Source organism: Astatotilapia calliptera, chromosome 3 (assembly GCF_900246225.1).
Source record: "Astatotilapia calliptera chromosome 3, fAstCal1.2, whole genome shotgun sequence".
NCBI lineage: Eukaryota > Metazoa > Chordata > Actinopteri > Cichliformes > Cichlidae > Astatotilapia > Astatotilapia calliptera.
This window is the reverse complement of record NC_039304.1, coordinates 31022999-31041974: the sequence shown is the minus strand read 5'-3', so window position 1 is coordinate 31041974 and position 18976 is coordinate 31022999. Positions and strand designations below refer to the sequence as shown.

General features: G+C 40.9%; 1 protein-coding gene across 5 annotated transcripts in view; it reads left to right on the top strand.

Annotated features, from left to right (window-relative positions):
- The window catches only part of exoc6b (exocyst complex component 6B), a 130417-nt gene that overhangs the window by 70669 nt on the left and 40772 nt on the right, over nt 1-18976 (top strand). For 3 of the 5 annotated variants that reach the window (XM_026162784.1, XM_026162786.1, XM_026162789.1), the window contains exons 16-19: nt 1202-1313; nt 3512-3646; nt 3887-4075; nt 8637-8666. In XM_026162784.1, the coding sequence (XP_026018569.1) occupies nt 1202-1313; nt 3512-3646; nt 3887-4075; nt 8637-8666 (466 nt within the window). The remainder of the gene's footprint in view (nt 1-1201; nt 1314-3511; nt 3647-3886; nt 4076-8636; nt 8667-18976) is intronic. The other 2 variants (XM_026162787.1, XM_026162788.1) reach the window with 1 other exon arrangement.

The following is an 18976-nucleotide window of genomic DNA, read 5'->3' as shown; positions in this document are numbered from 1 at the left end:
CTTTTTGCCACTCTCCACCATTTCTGTCCACTCGGCACTTCTGCCGCTCCAGGAATTTTTTTTCTGTCTTCCTCCACCACCCCCCGCAACCTTTGCTCCGATTTGTCGGAACGTTTTTAGGATTCCTCTGCTTTTTTGGAAAAGCAGTGAGTTTGAATTCCAGCTTTCGCTCTCCCTCAGGCAACTCAGTGTGCATGTGTGTTGAATTCCAGGCACAGACAATTTACTGATTCAGTTGGAATGTATTTGTTGCCCACAGGGCTCTGGATTCAAACACAGAAAATAAAACACACACACAAACACAGATTGTTCATCATCCCTCAGCGGGAGAAAGCGATTGCTTTCATTCACAGTGATTATCTCTGCCTGTGCGACTCGTTTTGACCTCCCCTGACCTTTTCCTGCAAGAGCGTGCATCATCTTCTAATACTGTGTGCTTTACCTCTGGTCTCTCATGGGTTACGACCTCTCTTCTGTCTGTACACGCAACCTTTTGCCTATCAAATAGAGCCCGAAGTCACACGACTTTTTGTGTAGTTGTTTCCAGGAACGTGTTGTTATTAAACAGGAGGCCAGAGAAAGAGACACCCTGCCATAAAAAACTTTACTGGACCCCCAAAATTGTGCAGAAAATTGTCTGGGTTTCTTCACCAAACATCACCCGCATTTCAAACATAACAAAGCTGATAGCGTGTCGGAGATTCTTTAAGTGGGTCTGATTTTTCTGCCATCAAACATTTGTTTTAATAGGAAATTTGAGCTCATTTCAGAGTTAAGTCCGCTGGCTGAGCACAGCTGGTAATTTTACAACTATTAAAGCTTTAAGAATTTTAAGAATTTGGAGGAAGAAGTTTGATTTCTGTGATATTCTGTGGTCATACATTTAGGATCATGAGTCCTAAATGACCAGTTTTTGGTTGGCAAGTTTAAAGCTGAAGTCTTATCAGGGCATTTAGGATGGCGTTAGAGTTTTAATGAGCCTGACAGCTCATAACATGGTAATGTACTTGTTAGAGTTGGCTGACATTTAGACTTTTTCCCAAATGGAGAGAGTCGCAGACAGAGAAATTCACCTAAACTGTTTGTACTGGCTTTCGGGCGTAGCAGCTCTCTGCAAGAAATGGAAGAAATCGCTTCTGCACAGTCACAGACTCTCCCGTTCTCTTCGCTTATGTATTTATTATGTATGTGTTTTTCTCAGCTCCACAGAGGTGGACGATATGATCCGCAAGTCGACAAATCTGCTGTTGACCAGAACTCTTAGCCACTGTCTGCAGTACGCCATTAAGAAGAAGAATGTCGGACTGGCAGAGGTAATGTGTGTGTGTGTGTATTTTTCCAAAAAAGTGGACAGATAAAACCACAATGGTCACTCCAAAAGGTCAGACATTTTTCTGAACTGAGGAAGATGTGGGGAGTTTCTGTTCTCCTACTTTGGATTTAATATTTTCGTCTGACCAAAAACCATAGACGTAGAACTAAAGTTGACATAAGTTGAGCGTTTTGACGCTTTCCATCTTGTTTTTTGTTTTTGTTTTGTTTTTACCTGAATTTGACAAACAAGAGAATACGTTTATTTATATAGTGTCAAATCACAACAACATTCGCCTCACAGCACTTTTTATTGTAGAGTAAAGACTGTGCAATATTAGAAAGAATCTCCAACAATCAGATGACCTCCTACGAGGGGACACTAGGCAACAGTGGGAAGTTGCCGTCTGCTGCGACTAGCTTAAGGGGTGAGAGGAAAAAGAGGCAAACTGAGATTACTCTAATGGGATTATAACTGACAAATTAAACTCGCTGTATTAAATAAGGACAGAGAGAGAGTGTTAAATGGGTGGATACAGATATGTCTATTTTTTCCCCCAATAAACCACTGGTGAGGTGGATATCCCTTATATGGTCTTCTCAGGCACTCTGACTGTGAGCACAGAAGCCCCACCCACCTGCTGTTTATACCTTCTGTTTGGAGCCGACAGCCAATTAGAAGAAACGAAACGACCATTACAGTAGTTTCTGGGTTTTTTTTTGAAGGGCAGCTGCACAGGTAGAGGTGACCCTCACTAACTTCTGATGCACACCCAGTTATTTTGTTCTATGAGGTTCAGAACAGAGCTTCAAGTAATACTCCTAGCAGGCTTTCACATAGTAAGAAACTTTTAACAACTTAAAAAAAAAAATCTTACTTCATCCTCAACAATTTCTGTCTTTTATTTCTGTATCTAACAACAAAAACAGGGATGACGTTGAGTTGCAGTCAGAAGCATGTGCAGTGGGGTCGAAAAACCCTATTCACTGAACATAGTTTCGGTCCCAGCAGTGGGGCCCACCCTGCTGTTTGCAAAGTAAGAGGAACTAAAGCAGCTTGTGTCAGAGGATGAACAGAGGAGCTGCACCAAGACCCACTATAAGATAAACAAGGATTATTCTGAGCTGGGACTCATGCAAAGCTGCTCTAGTCGAGAGAACAAATAACATTGCCAGTAATGACAGTGAAATTATGAAGAGATGGAGACAGAGCTCTACTGAACAAATGCTCATTAGACTTGTGTTACAATAATGGCCTCTGAATGGGGGATTTTTGCAGTGATGTGAGCCAGTAAACAAGTGAAGTCTTATGTTTTTGATTCTATCTTTTATTATGTTGTTTTCTTTGGCAAGTGCAACTTTTGTCACCCCTGACACTTGTAATAACCTTCTCAGAGTGAACGTGTTACTCTAAAGTCGCTTGCACAACTTCAGAGTAGTTCTCTTACTCAGAATGGCGATTCTCAGCATTTCCAGCTCATTTACTTTCCCAAAAACAGACGTTTCCTCTTTTCGGCCCACTGTTATTGTTGTCCCATCGCTGCAGAATGTGATGTGAAGTAATGATTTAATATTTTCCACTTTCCGTTGCTGTTTATTTTCATGCTCAGCGGCTACACTAGAGCACAAACATCATTAATTCACGGGGACAGGATGTAATGATAAGACGACGTGTTATGGAAAATTCAGCATGTCTGCATCCTTTATTAAACAAGTTCATCTAAGAATCACAAAGCTCTATTTGTTGTTCAAATTAATTATGAGGAAGTCACTAGACTGATTGTTGCAGAATGTGAATGCATTTGCACACCCGTTTGCTCCTGTCATTGCACGTATTGCAGTTTGGATTCGATTAACGCATAAAAATTCACGATTAAAGCCAAAAATCAAGTAACCGCTTGTACTTTTTAACCTAAGAAATATCAGTAAACGTGGCAAACGTATCCCACACGGTCCACAGGAGACATTATACTTTTAAATTCGGTGGTATGTTTGATATTTGGCTTTTTGGCGAGCTCTCGGCCCATTTCATCGAAAAATTGCCCACATGCTGGAAAAAAAAAGTCGAACTGTTCAATATGTTCCACTTGCAAAAGATGACACATTGTGAAAAAATGTGAGGAAAAAGAACTATCGGCTACACAACAAAAGGAGAAAGAATCCAAAGATGACCGGCTACATGTCTGTCCTGTTTGTGTAGTTGGTGCAGGTGATCATTAACACCACTCACCTGGAGCAGAGCTGCCACTTCCTGGAGGAGTTCATATCAAACATAACCAATGTTCCTCCTGACACAGTAAATGCTACCAAGCTGTACGGCACCTCCACCTTTAAGGTAAGGCTGCTCTTTCTTCCTCTGTCTCCTCTTTTCTCCCCAGCTGTTTTACTTTTTCTTTATTCCCCCATTCTTCCTTTCTTTTTCCTCCTTTCCACACAGTTTGTTTATCGTGCCATGCATTGTCTGTCTGCAACATGAAGGCACGCACGTGTCTCCAGTTTGTAAATTCTATGATACTTTTCCTTTTTTTCTTTTCCTTTTTTAAAATTCTCTGTTGGTTACAATCTTCTCTCGCAGGATGCTCGTCATGCTGCAGAGGCGGAGATCTACACCAGCCTGAATGCAAAGATTGACCAGTTCCTGCAGCTGGCTGATTACGACTGGATGGCTGCGGTGCCCGGAGGCGAGAATCTGGCTGCCAGCGACTACCTGATTGACCTGATTGCTTTTCTTAAGAGCACCTTCAGTGTCTTCACCAATCTGCCTGTTAGTAAACACATGAATACACACACACACACACACACACACACACACACACACACACACACACACACACACACACTATAGACTTTACAGCATTGGAACACCAGAACAGAGAATCGAGCCATTCAGCACAACTAAGGAAATCTGCAAATCTCACCTGCAAATATAAAGAACTAAATAACTATAACAGTGCTCCATCCATCCATTTTCCATCCAGTTTATCCAGGTCAGGGTTGTGGGGCTGCAGCCCAGCTGCCACAGGGCGAGATCAGTACACCCTGACAGGTTGCCAGTCTGTCGCAGGCTAACACAGGGAGACGTACAGTCATTCACACTCACATTCCACACATAAGATTACATTTTAGATTCACCAGTGAACCTAATCTCACTAACTGCATGTCTTTGTACTGTGGGAGGAAACCAGAGTACCACGAGACAACCCACTCAGGCACCCAGGACCTTCTTTCTGTGATGAAACTGTGCAAACAACGATTATCGTGCTGTCCTACAGCAGACAGCGATTAAATTATAACTTAAAATGAAGACAAGAATGTAATGTTTTAAAATGAAAGTGAGGAGTAAAATTGATAAGCTTTCTTAAAAAGTTTTTAAAGATGAATCTCAAATTGCTACAGAAACAAATGTACAAAACTTGGGGATTCTGGCAGGTCCGGGTGTTGTTGGCCAGAATGAACTAAGTTGACATCCTAAGTGTATACAGCGTGCTTCGGTTTAGCAGCAGGTATGGTGGATGTTGTAGTGTTCACAATATGTGGGTCATTAAAGTGTTTATCAGAGAGATGAAACAACCGCCTGCTAAGCAGACGGTACAACACAGAGAGGCCTTAAGACAGCATCTTTCACCGTCTTCCAGTGTTGTGCTTGCAGCCGTCCCCAACTCTCTGTGAACAGTAGTCATGGCCACAGATCGATTTGTGACAACAATTTGCATATTAATGATCATGAAACTGAACTCGTTTAGGGCTCTGCTATGAATTTGGCCACCATTACGAGAATCGATCTCACTAGGAAGAGAGGAATATCGTTTCCTGTGCCCAAGACATGAGGTCGTCCTAAGGTCATCATAAAACAGCCTCACAGCGCCCCCCCCTGTGAGATTAATGTGAAATGTTTCTAAATTACAAAAAGGAGGTTTAGTAGCACTGTGTTTCACACGTGTTGTATTTACTCTGAGTGTGCCATTGTGTTCATTTGTCCGTCTCGCTTCGTGTTAGCATGACGCATCACAGGGCAGCACAATCTGCTTTACTTCGTTAAAGGATCAGCTTGTTACAGGTTAGGTCGTTAACATGGGCTCCGCTAAGCTTATTAAAGGGTGAGCTGGTTGGGTCAGGACCACTCGATTATATACAGACTCAGGCTGGTGATGCTGCTGCCCAACTTTAATGACATTACACTTCAGGTCAGGATATCACAGCGCAATTTTCCACATTTTAAAGTGTTTCTAAAGTGGAAAGAAATAATTATACTGTTCAAAGAAAATGAAAGGAATGCTTGATCATGACAGTGAAACCTACACTAAGTAGGGTTAAAGTTCAGGCATACCAGTCCCACACTAGGAAGCAGAAGCCATTGTGAATCCATTTTAGTTGCTTTGGTGCAAATAAAAGTGACAGCAGTGACTGGAAAGGCGACGACAGGACATCCTTCCAAAAAAGACAATGGTTTGCAGATGGTGGCCACACATCATTGCTCTTTCCATTTTCCCCTCCAACTTTCCTTATTGTTAGCGGCTTTTTCACTACTAGTAGCACGAGTTCGCCTGAAGCCCATTCAGGTTGCACAGATATTCAGCTTCTCTAGTACTTTACGTGATGTTGAAGGAAGGTGTGCTGTGTCTCCCTGCACAGTCTCAAGAGTGCAGAGGAGATGCCAGGAGACGGGCAGTTACTCGAGGGTAACTGGACAGGGCTGTAGAAGCAGCGGGTCCAGTGTTTGCTCTGTTTCTCACTAGCCAAACCTCAAATCAGTGCTAATGTCGCAGCACTGCACTGTTGTCCAAATATGCTCACTTTTCAGTTTCAAGTAAACAAGATGGTAACGGCCAAAATGTGTGGATGGCATCATGTTCGCTACGTTTATCGTTTATACAAAGCCTTCAGAAGGAACTGAAGAAAATAGAGGGGCATTGTACTGCATGCTGAGCAGAAAAGCGGACAGAGCTTAATATCCCAGCTATGTTGTTCCCACTCTGAATCTACTGTTTTGGGTTAATTTAAAAAGTAAAATGGGATTAACCTGCTCAGCTTTTAATGACAAACAAAAACTGAATTTTAAAGCCTGAAATTGGATTTTGTATCAGCTGTTTTGATCATTTAAGCAGACAAACCGATTTGAGAGCCTACACACCACACACAGAAATACACTCACACACGGACACACACACGTTAGCTTTAAGGTGATTTTGCACGCAGATTTAGTCCCAGAGGGTCACAAGGCCATAAGCACCCACACATGTATGCACCAAGTGTTTTCTAGCATTTCTAAGAGGCTTTTTCTGCACCCCCACAAGCCCTGGACATGACCCCATCACACACACGTTAACACCCAGTGTGGGGCCTCCTAAGCAGATCAGATGCTATGAACCTATGATGCTGGGTGGTATGACCTCCTAGATTAAGAGGTGATTGTGTGAAAGAGTAAGGTTTCACAGAAATGAATTGGATACTACTAAAGTGCGTAAACAGGTTTATAGGGGCATAAATTAACAAATACGTTTATACTGCCCCTTTATTCATGTCCTACTGTGTGTCTGGGTCTATGCGAGTAGGGAGCAGCAGCATTTAAAAGAGATATCTAAACCTCCTACTTCTGGGGTGGTACAAAGGTATGCAGCCAAAAGATGCTTTCTGTTGATTTTTCCAGAGTGTGTCGTCAGTTTTGCACACTACCCAAAAAACCTCACCAAGGAAGCGTCTCAGTTGGTCCAGTCCAGCTCAACTGGCTCTTTTCCAGCACATCACTGTAGGTCCATCTAACCACTTTCCCCAACTCATTAACGAGACACCTAGATACTTGGATCTTCAACCCTGAACCAGCACTTCACCCTTTTCTGGCTGACAGCTGTGGCCTCAGACTTGCAGATGCTCATTCCCATCCCAGTCAAGCCATCCTGGTGCAAATTGGAAGTCGTTGCTTGATGAAGCCATGCCGACCACATCATCTGCAGGAAGCAGACGTGATCTTTAGGATGTTCTCTGATCTTTAGCTGTGCCTGAAATTTTGTCCATAGACGTTATGAGCCCAGTATGAGTAACTTATTGGTGGCAATGTGAAGCCCTGTATTTTTACATGGACCAAATGGCACATAACATGAAACCTAAATACTGTGCAATCAACTATTAAGCCCCATAGGATTCACTGAGGGATGCAGTTGAATGTCTTCTCCAAGTCCACAAAATAACATCTAAAACACTTTTAATGGCTTCTAGTATTAGTACTGAAAGCCAATCTGAATTAAATTGTTAAACTAATTAAATTAGATTATTACGGACTTCCTGTACTTTGACTGTCATACACTTTCAAAGCCACAATTTTCTGGACGACCTTAGATCATCAGCCAAATTAAGACCAGCTTCAACTCATGAACTCAAGTTCAGGGCTTCGCAGTGCTTCCCACTCATGGATTTTACTTTGATGGAATACTGTGAATGATCCTTTTTTTAATATATTGCACCATTTCCAAGCTTTGAAGCAGACTGTTTGATGGACGATAATGGGAAGGAAATAAAGCATCCAAATATAAAGTCCTGGATGTTATGCAGCCATAAGGACATTGAAAACAGCACAAACATACGAACCCCAATCCGATATTTATGGAGTGAAGGAGCAGCATGTTACAGAAACATTCCTGCAGCGATCAGCTCGCTATATTTTTGCACATGCTTGTGTCAGCTGTTTAAACAGCTCTAAACCTATTAGTATTAAATGTAAAAGCTCTAAAGGTACTTGGCTCATATTTCCTGAACAGCCACAGGAAAGATTACACTTATTCGTCTCATGCCTCAGTTTCAGTTCCTAGAAAGGAAAGCGTTTCCTTTATCCAAAGACTAATACTACGTCTACTTAGAAAAAGGATCATAATCGAATTGGGCTCAAATTTTAAAAGCAGAAGGGGGACGACGTGAAAAGTCCTCTGGAGTGAAAACAGTCACATGAATATTGGAGAGCAAACTTCGGTTTTATGGTTTATGGGCACTTAGATCATTTTTCTATAGTGTTCTGAGATGTTTTGGCCACTGCTGCCGCCGTTGTGTCCACCAGATCTGCGTGGTGCTTCAGCACGTTGCACAAAGTGCCAGTTAAAGCCAGATTAGCTTCATCTCGAGGGCCTGTGTGTAATATATACACACACTGAGGTAGAAAAAGCTGCCAATGTCCTTGCAGTGATTTGATTGAGGAGGATTGTTTCCAGGCAGCCATTATATACTCCTTCCACTCTTTTTTTTTTTTTTTTTTTTTTTTTTTTCCCTTCCATTAAGAACACATGACTTCTGATGCTTTGCCCTGTGCTAAATATCCTGGTTTATGTTTCTTGCTTTAGGGAACACCCATAGAACACGCTACCTTACCGGTGAGTATCTGGGCTGCTGTTGTGATGGAGTGATGTTTACAAACCCCTGACTCACCTTGTTAACCCTCAACCCTGACCTTAAATCTCCTTACTAGAACGCATCGACCAGCATGCAAGATGAAAAGAGAGTGATGCACGTTTGCCTGAATCGGTGTTATCTCTGTCCCAACCAGGGAAGGAAATGGGGGCACAATTCTGTTTGTTTCAACTACTGAACCACATATTTTGGCAGGTTAAATTGTCATTTTGTTGTAGGTTCAGTCATAGTATGAAACCTTTGTTATGTATTATAACTGTGTATAAACAGTTGATATTTAACTCTCTATCTGAGAGTTATCCAATCTTGACTAGAGCATATCTGGTACGCTTGGGCGGTATCGATGTGTATTAGTAAAGAAGACTATTTACAAATCTGCACAGCATGACTTTTTTGTTGTCCTGAGGAAATTATGTAATTTCCTTCAACGTTGTCCAAAAAAACCCCAACAGTCCTCTATTAAAGAGGACAGATTCTGTCAGTGGACAAGCAGCTGAGCTCAGTGAGCTGTGAAAGTTGTCAATTGCAAGTTAGTAACCAGTAACTTGGGAGTATTTTGGGGTTTAGTCCAGTTGATAAAAGTGAGGCAGCCAAACAGGCCGAAAGGAAGAAGCTGTGCGGATTGCTTGCCTTTAAAAAGTTGTTTTGTACTCTGTTGAGGACACAGACTTGGAGATCAAACATGGACAATGATGTCAGGGATCAGTTATGGTCAAAGAGTTATTGTATAAATTCCTCATTGACTCAATAAATTAATAATAGTATTCCGAGATTCATTATAAATCCGTCAAGCAATGATTTAATGTCACACCTCCTTATGTAACGAGGGCACAGGTCAATGTCCTTCTACATGCACGAGTGTTGGTGTGGTGACTACACAGACCCATCGTAATCATCATCATCATCAATGAGAGACAGCTGAAGGTTGTTTCTGACTGTTGGGTTGATTTTGTTAAAGTCAGAGTGTAATGTGAAAGATGCTCGTTAATCACCTTAACCTATTCTGTTTTAAGCACTGAGCATTTCTTTGGGAAAAACTCGCTGTGTTCCTTCCCCTGGTGTATCTCCCAGTTGAAGCACCCAGCTTTTCCACTGTCCAATGGGTTAGCTGACTAACCTTATGGCTTGCTGTGTGGTACAGACGATCCAAGAAGTGTGTGTCGGCTTTGCTGAGTGAAATTCAAGCATTTTCCTTTTTTAGTTTTTTAGTCCGGAGCACTAATTAATTGAATTTTATTCTATTTGAATAAATAAATTGTGTGATATTTATTGCAAACTGCTTCACAACAAATGCCAGAACATAGAAACAAAAGGCCATTGAAGAATGTCCTTTTCCTTGCCTTGAAAACTCTTGGGTAGCTTATGCTTTGGTTCGTTATCCATTTGCGCTGTGAAGCTCTGTCTAATCAGTTTTGCAGCATTTAGTAGAATCCGAGCAGAAAGAATCGCTTCTTACTAACTCATTCTGCTGCTTCTATCAGCAGTTACAGCATCAGTAAACACTAGTGACACAGTTCCACTGGCAGCCATACACGCTTACACCATAACACAGCCTTCACCATGTTAGATGCATAGTATAGCTCTGCATCACGAGCTGTTTCTGTCATCTGTATTTTTCTTTTCCCATCAGGTACAAGTTAATCTTGGATTCATTTGTCTAACATGTTTTAAATGTTTTCTAGCAAAGTCTAATCTGACCATTGTGGTCTTTAGTGTAGCCAGTGATTTGCGTCTTGTTGTACAGCTTCTGTATAAGCGTCTCCTGATTGCAGATCTTGACAGTGATACACAGGTTTATTTTCATAACCACAGAAATAAATCTGTGATCCACTTTAGTTGTATTTTCTGGTCTTTCAGGCCTTTTGCTGTAGCTCAGCTGGCCAGTGCCTTCATTTCTTTTTAACAATGAGCCGTTTGGCTGCTGCACAAGGTCAAATTTATTTATATACCATATTAAAAACAACAGAGGTAACCAAAGTGCTGTACATTAAAATTGTATAGCGCCATCAAACATTGCACTGAAATCCAGAACAATTGAGCAGGAAACACAACATTTAAAACACAATGAATAACATTTGATAAAAATAAAATAAATTTATAACACAAAATGCAATAATCTAAGGATGCTGCACTGGAACCAAATGCCTAGGCGAATAAAGATTTAAACGAGTGTATTGTCTGAGCTGTGTGGATACGGAGAGGTAGATTATCCCATAGATTTGGTGCTGCTGCTGTAAAAGCTCAATCACCTCTTGGTTTTAGGCGTGCGTTAGAGGAACTGGTAAGATAACTGCAGCGTTTACAGGTTTATCAGTGTGAAACGGCTCAGACTGATACAAACATGCAAGTCTGTTGAAAACCTTAAAAGTAAGCAATGAAATCTTAAAATCAATTCTAAAACAGACAGGGAGCTAAAGAAGGGGTGAGAGGCCGAGGTGATGTCTTCATGCCCCATTCTGGACTTACTAAAGGCAGTGCATAGATGATTGTTCAAAGTCCAGGGAATTACAGTTTTGAAGTTTTCGCTGATTGGTTTACTCGGGTGTTTTTCGCTTAACGGCGGTCAGCTTTAAAATTATAGTAAAAAGCTATAAATACAAACTCGACATTTAGAATCAACTTCAGATGTCATATCTGCTTCATTTATCACAAAATCACAAGAGAACATATCTCACCTGGCCATGAAACCACCCGTCAATTGTCACATTAAGTTTGAGCCTCTAAAGATGAACAACTGCAGAAAAAAATGTGTAATTCCCAAAGAGTTGATACAAAATGTTTGTAAAACCCTTTGAATTAAAGCTAAAAGTCAGCACTTCAATCACATATTTTGATTATGTTTCATTTACAATACACTGTGGTGGTGTACAAAGACAACCGTACAAAAGCTGCACAAAGGCCACTGTGTGCCATTAAAAACACCCTGTGTGATGTCAGGAAGGTATGAAAAGATGGATACCGCCCAAGCCTGATGTCTGGTACTCACTTTCTTCAGATTTCTAAAACAGGCTCTAATGAAACAAAGGGAAAAGGCCAATGTGAAGAATGTGTTTACCAGCCGCTTCAAAAGACAAAAGAAATTTCCAACCCTGGTGTCTGTCAGATCAAATGTGGTTTGTAGTCCTTGAAGTAAAGCTGCTTGCATTGGTTCTGTGTATCTGTGTGTCTGTGTGTCAAGGTTACAGTCAAAGAAAAGAAGGAAAAAATCACTCACAAAAATGCACAAAAGTCCAGACTTCATTTTTGTGGTGTTTCTTGAGTGACATGAACAAATACCTGCCTGGTGCAGAAATCTGTGATTGTTCCACAAGCCTTAACCTGGGCCTGCGCCCTGCACGGTCTCAGACACATCAGTATATCCCCCCTTTTATAGTATTTTTTTCAGGTCATTAATCAGAATAAGCACCTGTAACCCTTCAGATTTACCCGGAGCGCTCAATCTCGTATCCCCCAGACGCAGATTTAGGTGAAGAAGCACTACAGCCGGGTGTCGCCCTGCAGTGTCTTTTTTTTTTTTTTTTTTTTTTTGCTGTGATCCCACCTCTTGACTTTTGGCTGCCCTGCGTGGCTGTTCGTATGATTGACAGGTTTCTGGATGGACAGAGAGCATATTATACACCATGTCGAATCAGTTCCAGGAGTTGTGAATCAGTACGTTTGTGGCGTTGTGAAGCGCTGACTTACGGTGCTGTTGTGTTTATAACTCAACCTGCTTTTAGCATTATGAGACTGCAGTTGAATTCAGATGGGGGCACTTCAAAAACAAGCTCTGTCCAAAAAAAGGGGGGAGTTGCACATGAGTCTATAATGCTGAACGCTTTTACACGTGAGGCTCTGGTGCTTCTAACAGATCCATAAACATGAATGTTTTTATTAAAAGTAACTGATTAAATTTAGCTTGAACACGATCTAAGATTAAATGAAGGGAAAATCATTGTGTTTATTTGGCCTGTATTCAGGTACCTGTTCTGCCTCAGTCACTGCTGGAGTAATACATGTGGCCACACTTACACATTTATTTACCCCCACAAAGCAAGACCATGAATAACCTGAACACTTTCTTCTCAAGTTTGCTGTGCTGGAAGCTGACAATCAACATGAGCCAGATATAAAAAATAAAAAAAAACTACTTTAAGATTCTTTTAGGGGCTTTAAAGCTTTGCTCTTAATATAATTTTATATTCACAGTTGATCAAATAACTGTGTCTCTAGTATTGACACCAGATGTATATTTGTCAGTTAAGTACATAGTGATTAGAACATTTTTCATAGGTTTTACAACTTTTCCTATTGATAAAGATCTCCTCCGCAGGCATTCATACTATACTAAAGTGAAGTAGTAGATAGTCTTTCTACTATAGAAATATATGAGCAGCCAGAACTTTGTTCTGTATTTTTACACCTTTATTTGTGTAGAAAAACTGAGACATGCTGTTGAAATCACACTTCTTTCCCTCATATTAACACCTCTGGGGAATTAAATGTGTAGTTAAATGCATTTACAGTCACAGACAGACATTGGGGAGTTTTACTGGTCTGGCTCTGTATGTGGCTCACAATGTAAAATGACTTAAAATTCTTGCTATAGAGTACTTCTTCTAGAGAGAAATTCATGACCGCAAGGTGTCCAAATCATCACGCCTCCACCTCCGTGCTGATAGTTGGTATGAAGTGTTTCTGCTGATATGCTGTGTTTGGTTTTCTCCAGATGTGTTGTTGTGCATTATGGCCCAACATCTCCAGTCTGGTCTCTTCTGCCCAAAGGACATTGTTCCAGAAGCCTTGTAGTTTGTTCATATGCAACTTTGCAAGCCTAAGCCGTGCTGCAGGGCCTTTCTGCTGACAATCCATTCAAACATTTTAATTGTAGTGTCACAAACTTTAACATTTGCCATGCTAACTGAGCCCTTTAGAGTCAGATGTAGTACTTGGGCTAGTTCCTGGGAATATTGCGGCATTGTGTACTGTGAGTACCTTTTATAGAGGTATTCACATCTGCTGATGATCAGTTAATTAAATGCATTAATTAGCAGGACCTGGCTGCTATTTACCTCCTTAATTCCTATGGAAGCATTTAGGGTGGACATTACCTGACTAGATGGAAACTGTTAGCAGTTAGCACTGTGTTAGCACTGTGAACATAAGTATTAGATATCAGGTGGTCAAACTCACAGTTGGATGTGTTATTGTTAATGTGGCACTAGCATGTGTCACATACCCATCATTTCCCCTCACACAGGCCTAGTGAAGCAACACTAGGCCTTTCTCCACTTTCTCTGCTGTTAGTTGTTGGAAGGAAGCAAACAGCAGGTTTATCACAGCGTAGAGCGATTTGTAGGTTTCCCGCACATAAAAACGATTAAATATTAACGTCGGAGATTAATGCGTGTGCGAAAGCACCTGAAGGTGAATTTTCATATCCTGAACAGTGGGACGAGCAGATGTTTGGTTTTTTTCAACTGTGCTTTCCTCCTCTTCCTTCCTCTTTCTTGATTACTCACCACCACCCGTCGTCTGTCTCTCCGCCTGACCCCGCCAGTCTCGTCCCCATCCTTTCCCCTCACCTCGTTCCCTCCACCTGGCCTGCTCTTTCTTTCGGTCTATTTGTTCAGCCGTTAGGCGCTGAGTAGATTTTAATGAGCTCTTTGATGAACGTCTCTCGTTAGTTAGAAGGAGGGATGGAGGTGGGAGGATGGAGGAGAAGCATCACTTGTTTTTCTAGTTTCCTTTTCTTGGCTCTCTTCCTTCCTTACTAACTTCTCTCCCACCTCCTCTTCTCTACATATTTATGTTCTTGAATCCTTTCCTTTTATTCCTCTGTCCTCACCTTACCTTTCCTTTGCTCACCTCCCCTCATATTTTGCATCCTCTTCTTTTCTTTCCTTCTTTCCATCTTTGCCTTATTTCACCTTGCTACCTGCATTTCCTCAATTCTTCACTCTTTTACATTTTTCTTGTTTTCTTTTCCCTTTCTTCCTTCCTCACCAGTACTCAACCAGTTTCATTCTTCCTTTGATCACATCTATTTAAATTTACATCTTCCAGCTGTCCTAATGGTTCCTTTCCTCCTTTCCCCAGCTCACCTGTTCTTGTTTTTCTCTTTCCTCTTATTTTCCTTCTTTTTTCATCACCCTTTCTTACTTTGCTCTTCCTTTTGTCACTTTTCAGCAGCTTTTCTTTTGTTTTTCTTCTGTTTTTGTTCCCACCCTTTTTCTTTTTAACTTTTTCCTTCCCCCTTTGTTACCTTGTCACCTGTGCTCGTCTTCTCTTTCCTGCCTTTATCTTTTCTTTCCTAGTCATTCCTTACCTTTCCTCATGCTTTCTTTCTTTTCCATTCCTTTTCCCACATTTCCCTTCAATTGTCACTGCTTTTATTTATTTTTTTAATCCCAACCTTCCACCCTTTCCCTCACCTTTTCTTTTCACCCCCTTTCCTTTCCCATCTTATACTTTCCTCTCCTTCCTCTTCTCCACTGTGCCTCAGGCTAATCGTTCCCAGTTGTCTGTACTGAAGTCCAAGTCAACGCCATTTTTGTCAGAAAGACCTGTGTGTGTGTGTGTGTGTGTGTGTGTGTGTGTGTGTGTGTGTGTGTGTGTGTGTGTGTGTGTGTGTGTGTGTGTGTGTGTGTGTGTGTGTGTGTGTGTGTGTGTGTGTGTCAGATATTCCTTGCTTAGGACATGTAAATAGAATTAGCTCATTTCACGCTCGGTCTCACCCGATGATAATTGACCCCCGAGGTTGTGCGAACACTGTATTCTGTGTTTGTGTGCACGCAGAGTTCAGAGGTCAGCGTCGTATTGGAGGATATCCGGCCAGTCGTAGGTGTGTGTTTCTCAAACATATGTGCTTGCACGTGTGTGTCTTGTGTATAATTTGATTTTCCCTGTGAGGTGAAGGCTCTCCAGACTCTTTCCTGACTTGGATCTCAGTTCATGCGCTGCTACAATTAGATCTTTTTTTTTTTCTTTTCTCTTTCTTGCTGCTGTCGGGTTTGTTATATAAGATAAGATGAATTTTATGGATCTCTGAGGGGAAACAGTTTTATTACAGCGGCAGTGAGTTGAGTTGCTGCCTGGAAAACAGAGGAAATGGTATTAAAGTGTGTCATTAAAATAAAAATAATGTCTTGATTAAATCGTTGCTTAATGACAGCCAATAATTTTAACTAATGTGTCTGTTAATGTTCTGTTTTGTTTTTCCTTAATTTCACATTTCCTGGATGTATTTGGGAATCGGTGGGAGGGTATTTTCAGCCATAGGAAAAGTCTGGGAGCTCAGCCATTACTCAGGATTTTTACTAGGGGATCAATTGAAAGGATAATGAATGTGCTGTGCTGCTTGTTTCGTACATTCATTAATGCTTGGACATTCGCTGCAGGTTTCCATCCCAGTCTAGACGTCAGATTGTGTGGACAGTGTGCAGAAAAACAACGCTGATTTTAAAGTTATGATTAGAAATGTGTTTATGCTTCTGTTTTTTTTTTTTTTTTAATATATACAAATGAGAGCATTCGCACAGTGGTGGTTAGCACTGTCCCCTCACAGCAAGAGGGTCCTGTGTTTGAATTTGAGTCTTTCTGAATCAAGTTTTCACGTTTGCATCAGGGTGCAAAGACATGCTGGTTAGGTTAACTGGTTCTGTGATTACCTTCGCTGCAGGAAACAAAAGCCACTTGATGGGACTTTAACACAAGACGAGCACTAGTTAAAAAGTGAGTGTCTCCTGTTTTCAACATCGGAGAAAAAAAAGGGTTTTTTCTCCATGAACCACTATCCAAAAGCCGAAATGAAAGGAGTAACTTCCTCACATTTAGAACTGCTTAAATTTGCATTTGGAGAAGCTTTATCAATCTTGGAGGGAAATTGAGTTGTCATAGCAGCGTACACACAGCCAAAACAGACAACAAAGCAACCGTATAAAATGAAATGTAGAAATGGAGGGATAAATAAAGAGTTAAAATTAACACCAATGTTACTAAAAGGATTTTACAGGTATTGTAGGTGCACATGTATGTTGTGGTGTACAAAAAGTGATGGAGTGCAGTTAGTCCAGTTCAGTATGTGTAGAGTCTGATGAGCAGGAAGGAACGACCTCTGGTGTCGTCATACAGCGAGGCTGAAGGGATCTGCTGCTGAAATTGCTGCTCGGGTTGTCTGATGTGTTAAGGATCGATGCCAGTTAATTTCCCTCTACAAAATCATGCTGCAGGAACATCCATGGACAGCCCTCGATAGTGTCTTTGAGGTGTTTGCTGTGTTGTCTTTTTTTTTTTTTTTTTTTTTTAAAAGATGTGCTCAAGGATTTTCTGTGGGTGTAATTTGGGCCGTTTATAGGAACTTATTATTATAATGTGATTATGTAGCCCCGATTAAAATCCTTACTGATTAAATAATTCCTGACATATGAATTAAATAAAATAATTTTCCTGTATTTTTTTTTTTTGTGCAGCATCTTTTGCGTATGCAGTGAAGTCCAGCTAAATTTTACCTTCATGTCACAAACGCTGGGGAAGGGTTTATTTTTCGTGTGTCTGCAAGCAGGGGGAAAAAAATAGCCTATATATTGGAACATGGGATTTTTAAATCACCAAATATCTGTATTGGTAACGAGCGGAGGAACAAATTGAGCCGTTATAAATGCAGATACAGATTTATCAGCATGTGGCTGCTAACGGCCCCCGCTGATATATCGGTCACGGTTAACAGTTTACGGCGCGTAGAGGAATAGAAACAGGAACTGGTGCCCTGATGTTTCATCTGGTTTCTGAGAATTCAGTGGGGAAAACTTGCTGTGTGTTTTGGGTCACAGTGTGATTGCCGGCTGGTCAAAGTAGGTTTTGATACCATCGTCTATCTGCTAGCTGTGATTCCTTATGTTTTAGCATAATGTTTTATGTGTTCAGGGAGGTCAGGGGGTAAATGTCCTGAGTTTTGCTTCTTTTTATGTCATGGTATGGCTTCTATGAGAATTTACTCTGAATTAATCAGCATATAAAGAAAGTGGGAGTATAACTGCTCACAGTGTTGGTTTGCCTTCCTTTGATTGGCAGGTCAGATGAAAACACTTGCAGTCTGCTTTAAACGGAGCGCAAAGAGCTAAAACGACTAAAATTCAATTAATTTGACATCGAATGCACGCTAACAATTGCAGGAAGATATCAACAATTTATTCGCTGTGTATGAATATTTGCAAACGACACAAGGAAACAGAGTCACATGTGTGATTAGAGCTGTATAAACACTAGGTTCACACCAGCACCTTCATGCTTCACACAAATATAAATGTTGTGTGTGTGTGTATTTGCACATGCTGCATGTATACATGTGTGTTTAGCTTCACTGTGTGATTAATGAAGGTAATTAAATATGCAGGGCTTGAAATGAAAGGTCCCGCGTTTCTTATTAATCACCCCTAAAGTGCGTTGGTGTCAGCCGGACACATCAAAGTCACGTCAGGATTAATATGTGTAATCAGGCCTTTCAGGGAAACCTCCTCTGCTCGGCGTTTCACTCAGAGTTTACAAGGTTAAGATGATCTTTTAATAGACTTGATTTCCCCTTTTTTTTCTCAGTAGTTCTCTCAAAGCAACATCTCGTCAAAATTATGTTGATGGTACTCAGGAAAGAGGAATTAAGTCATACAAATTGTTTATTTAAAGATTACAAGAAAACTAATCATCTTCTCAAGCTCTAGATTTCCCCTTTTCTTTCTCGGTTCCCACTGAACTTTTGCTCTTTCACATAACCTTTTTTTTTTTTAAAAACCCTTTACCACTTCTTCCCCCTTTTCATCTCTTTGCTTCATGTTGTTGGTATGGAGTCATAGAGGTCAAACACGAGGCCACAGCTTGTCACTGAGACTACACACACACACACACACACACACGTGTACACAATCAGAAAATCGAACCCAGTCAAAGTTGTTTCTATATTAATGTTTTGTCATGCACTTCCTTATCCCCTGCCTTTATTCTTTTATTATGCCACTTCATCATTCTGACTGCACCTGAATGCAGCACACGTCTTTGTCGTCGCTGTGTGTGGGTGTATGTTAAAAAAAAAAAAGCTGAAATTTTGAGTTGTGTTTAGTTTTTGGGCACATTTTGTAGCTGCACAGGCAGAGATCACCCTCATTAACCTCTGATGCACATTGGTTATGAGATATGAGAGCTCAGTCTAGCAGTGAAAAACGACACATTTTACATTTCTGTTTAGAAATCAAGAGAAGAAAATGCAGCATCCTCACTTCACTCCTTTCTTCTTTCCTTGTGT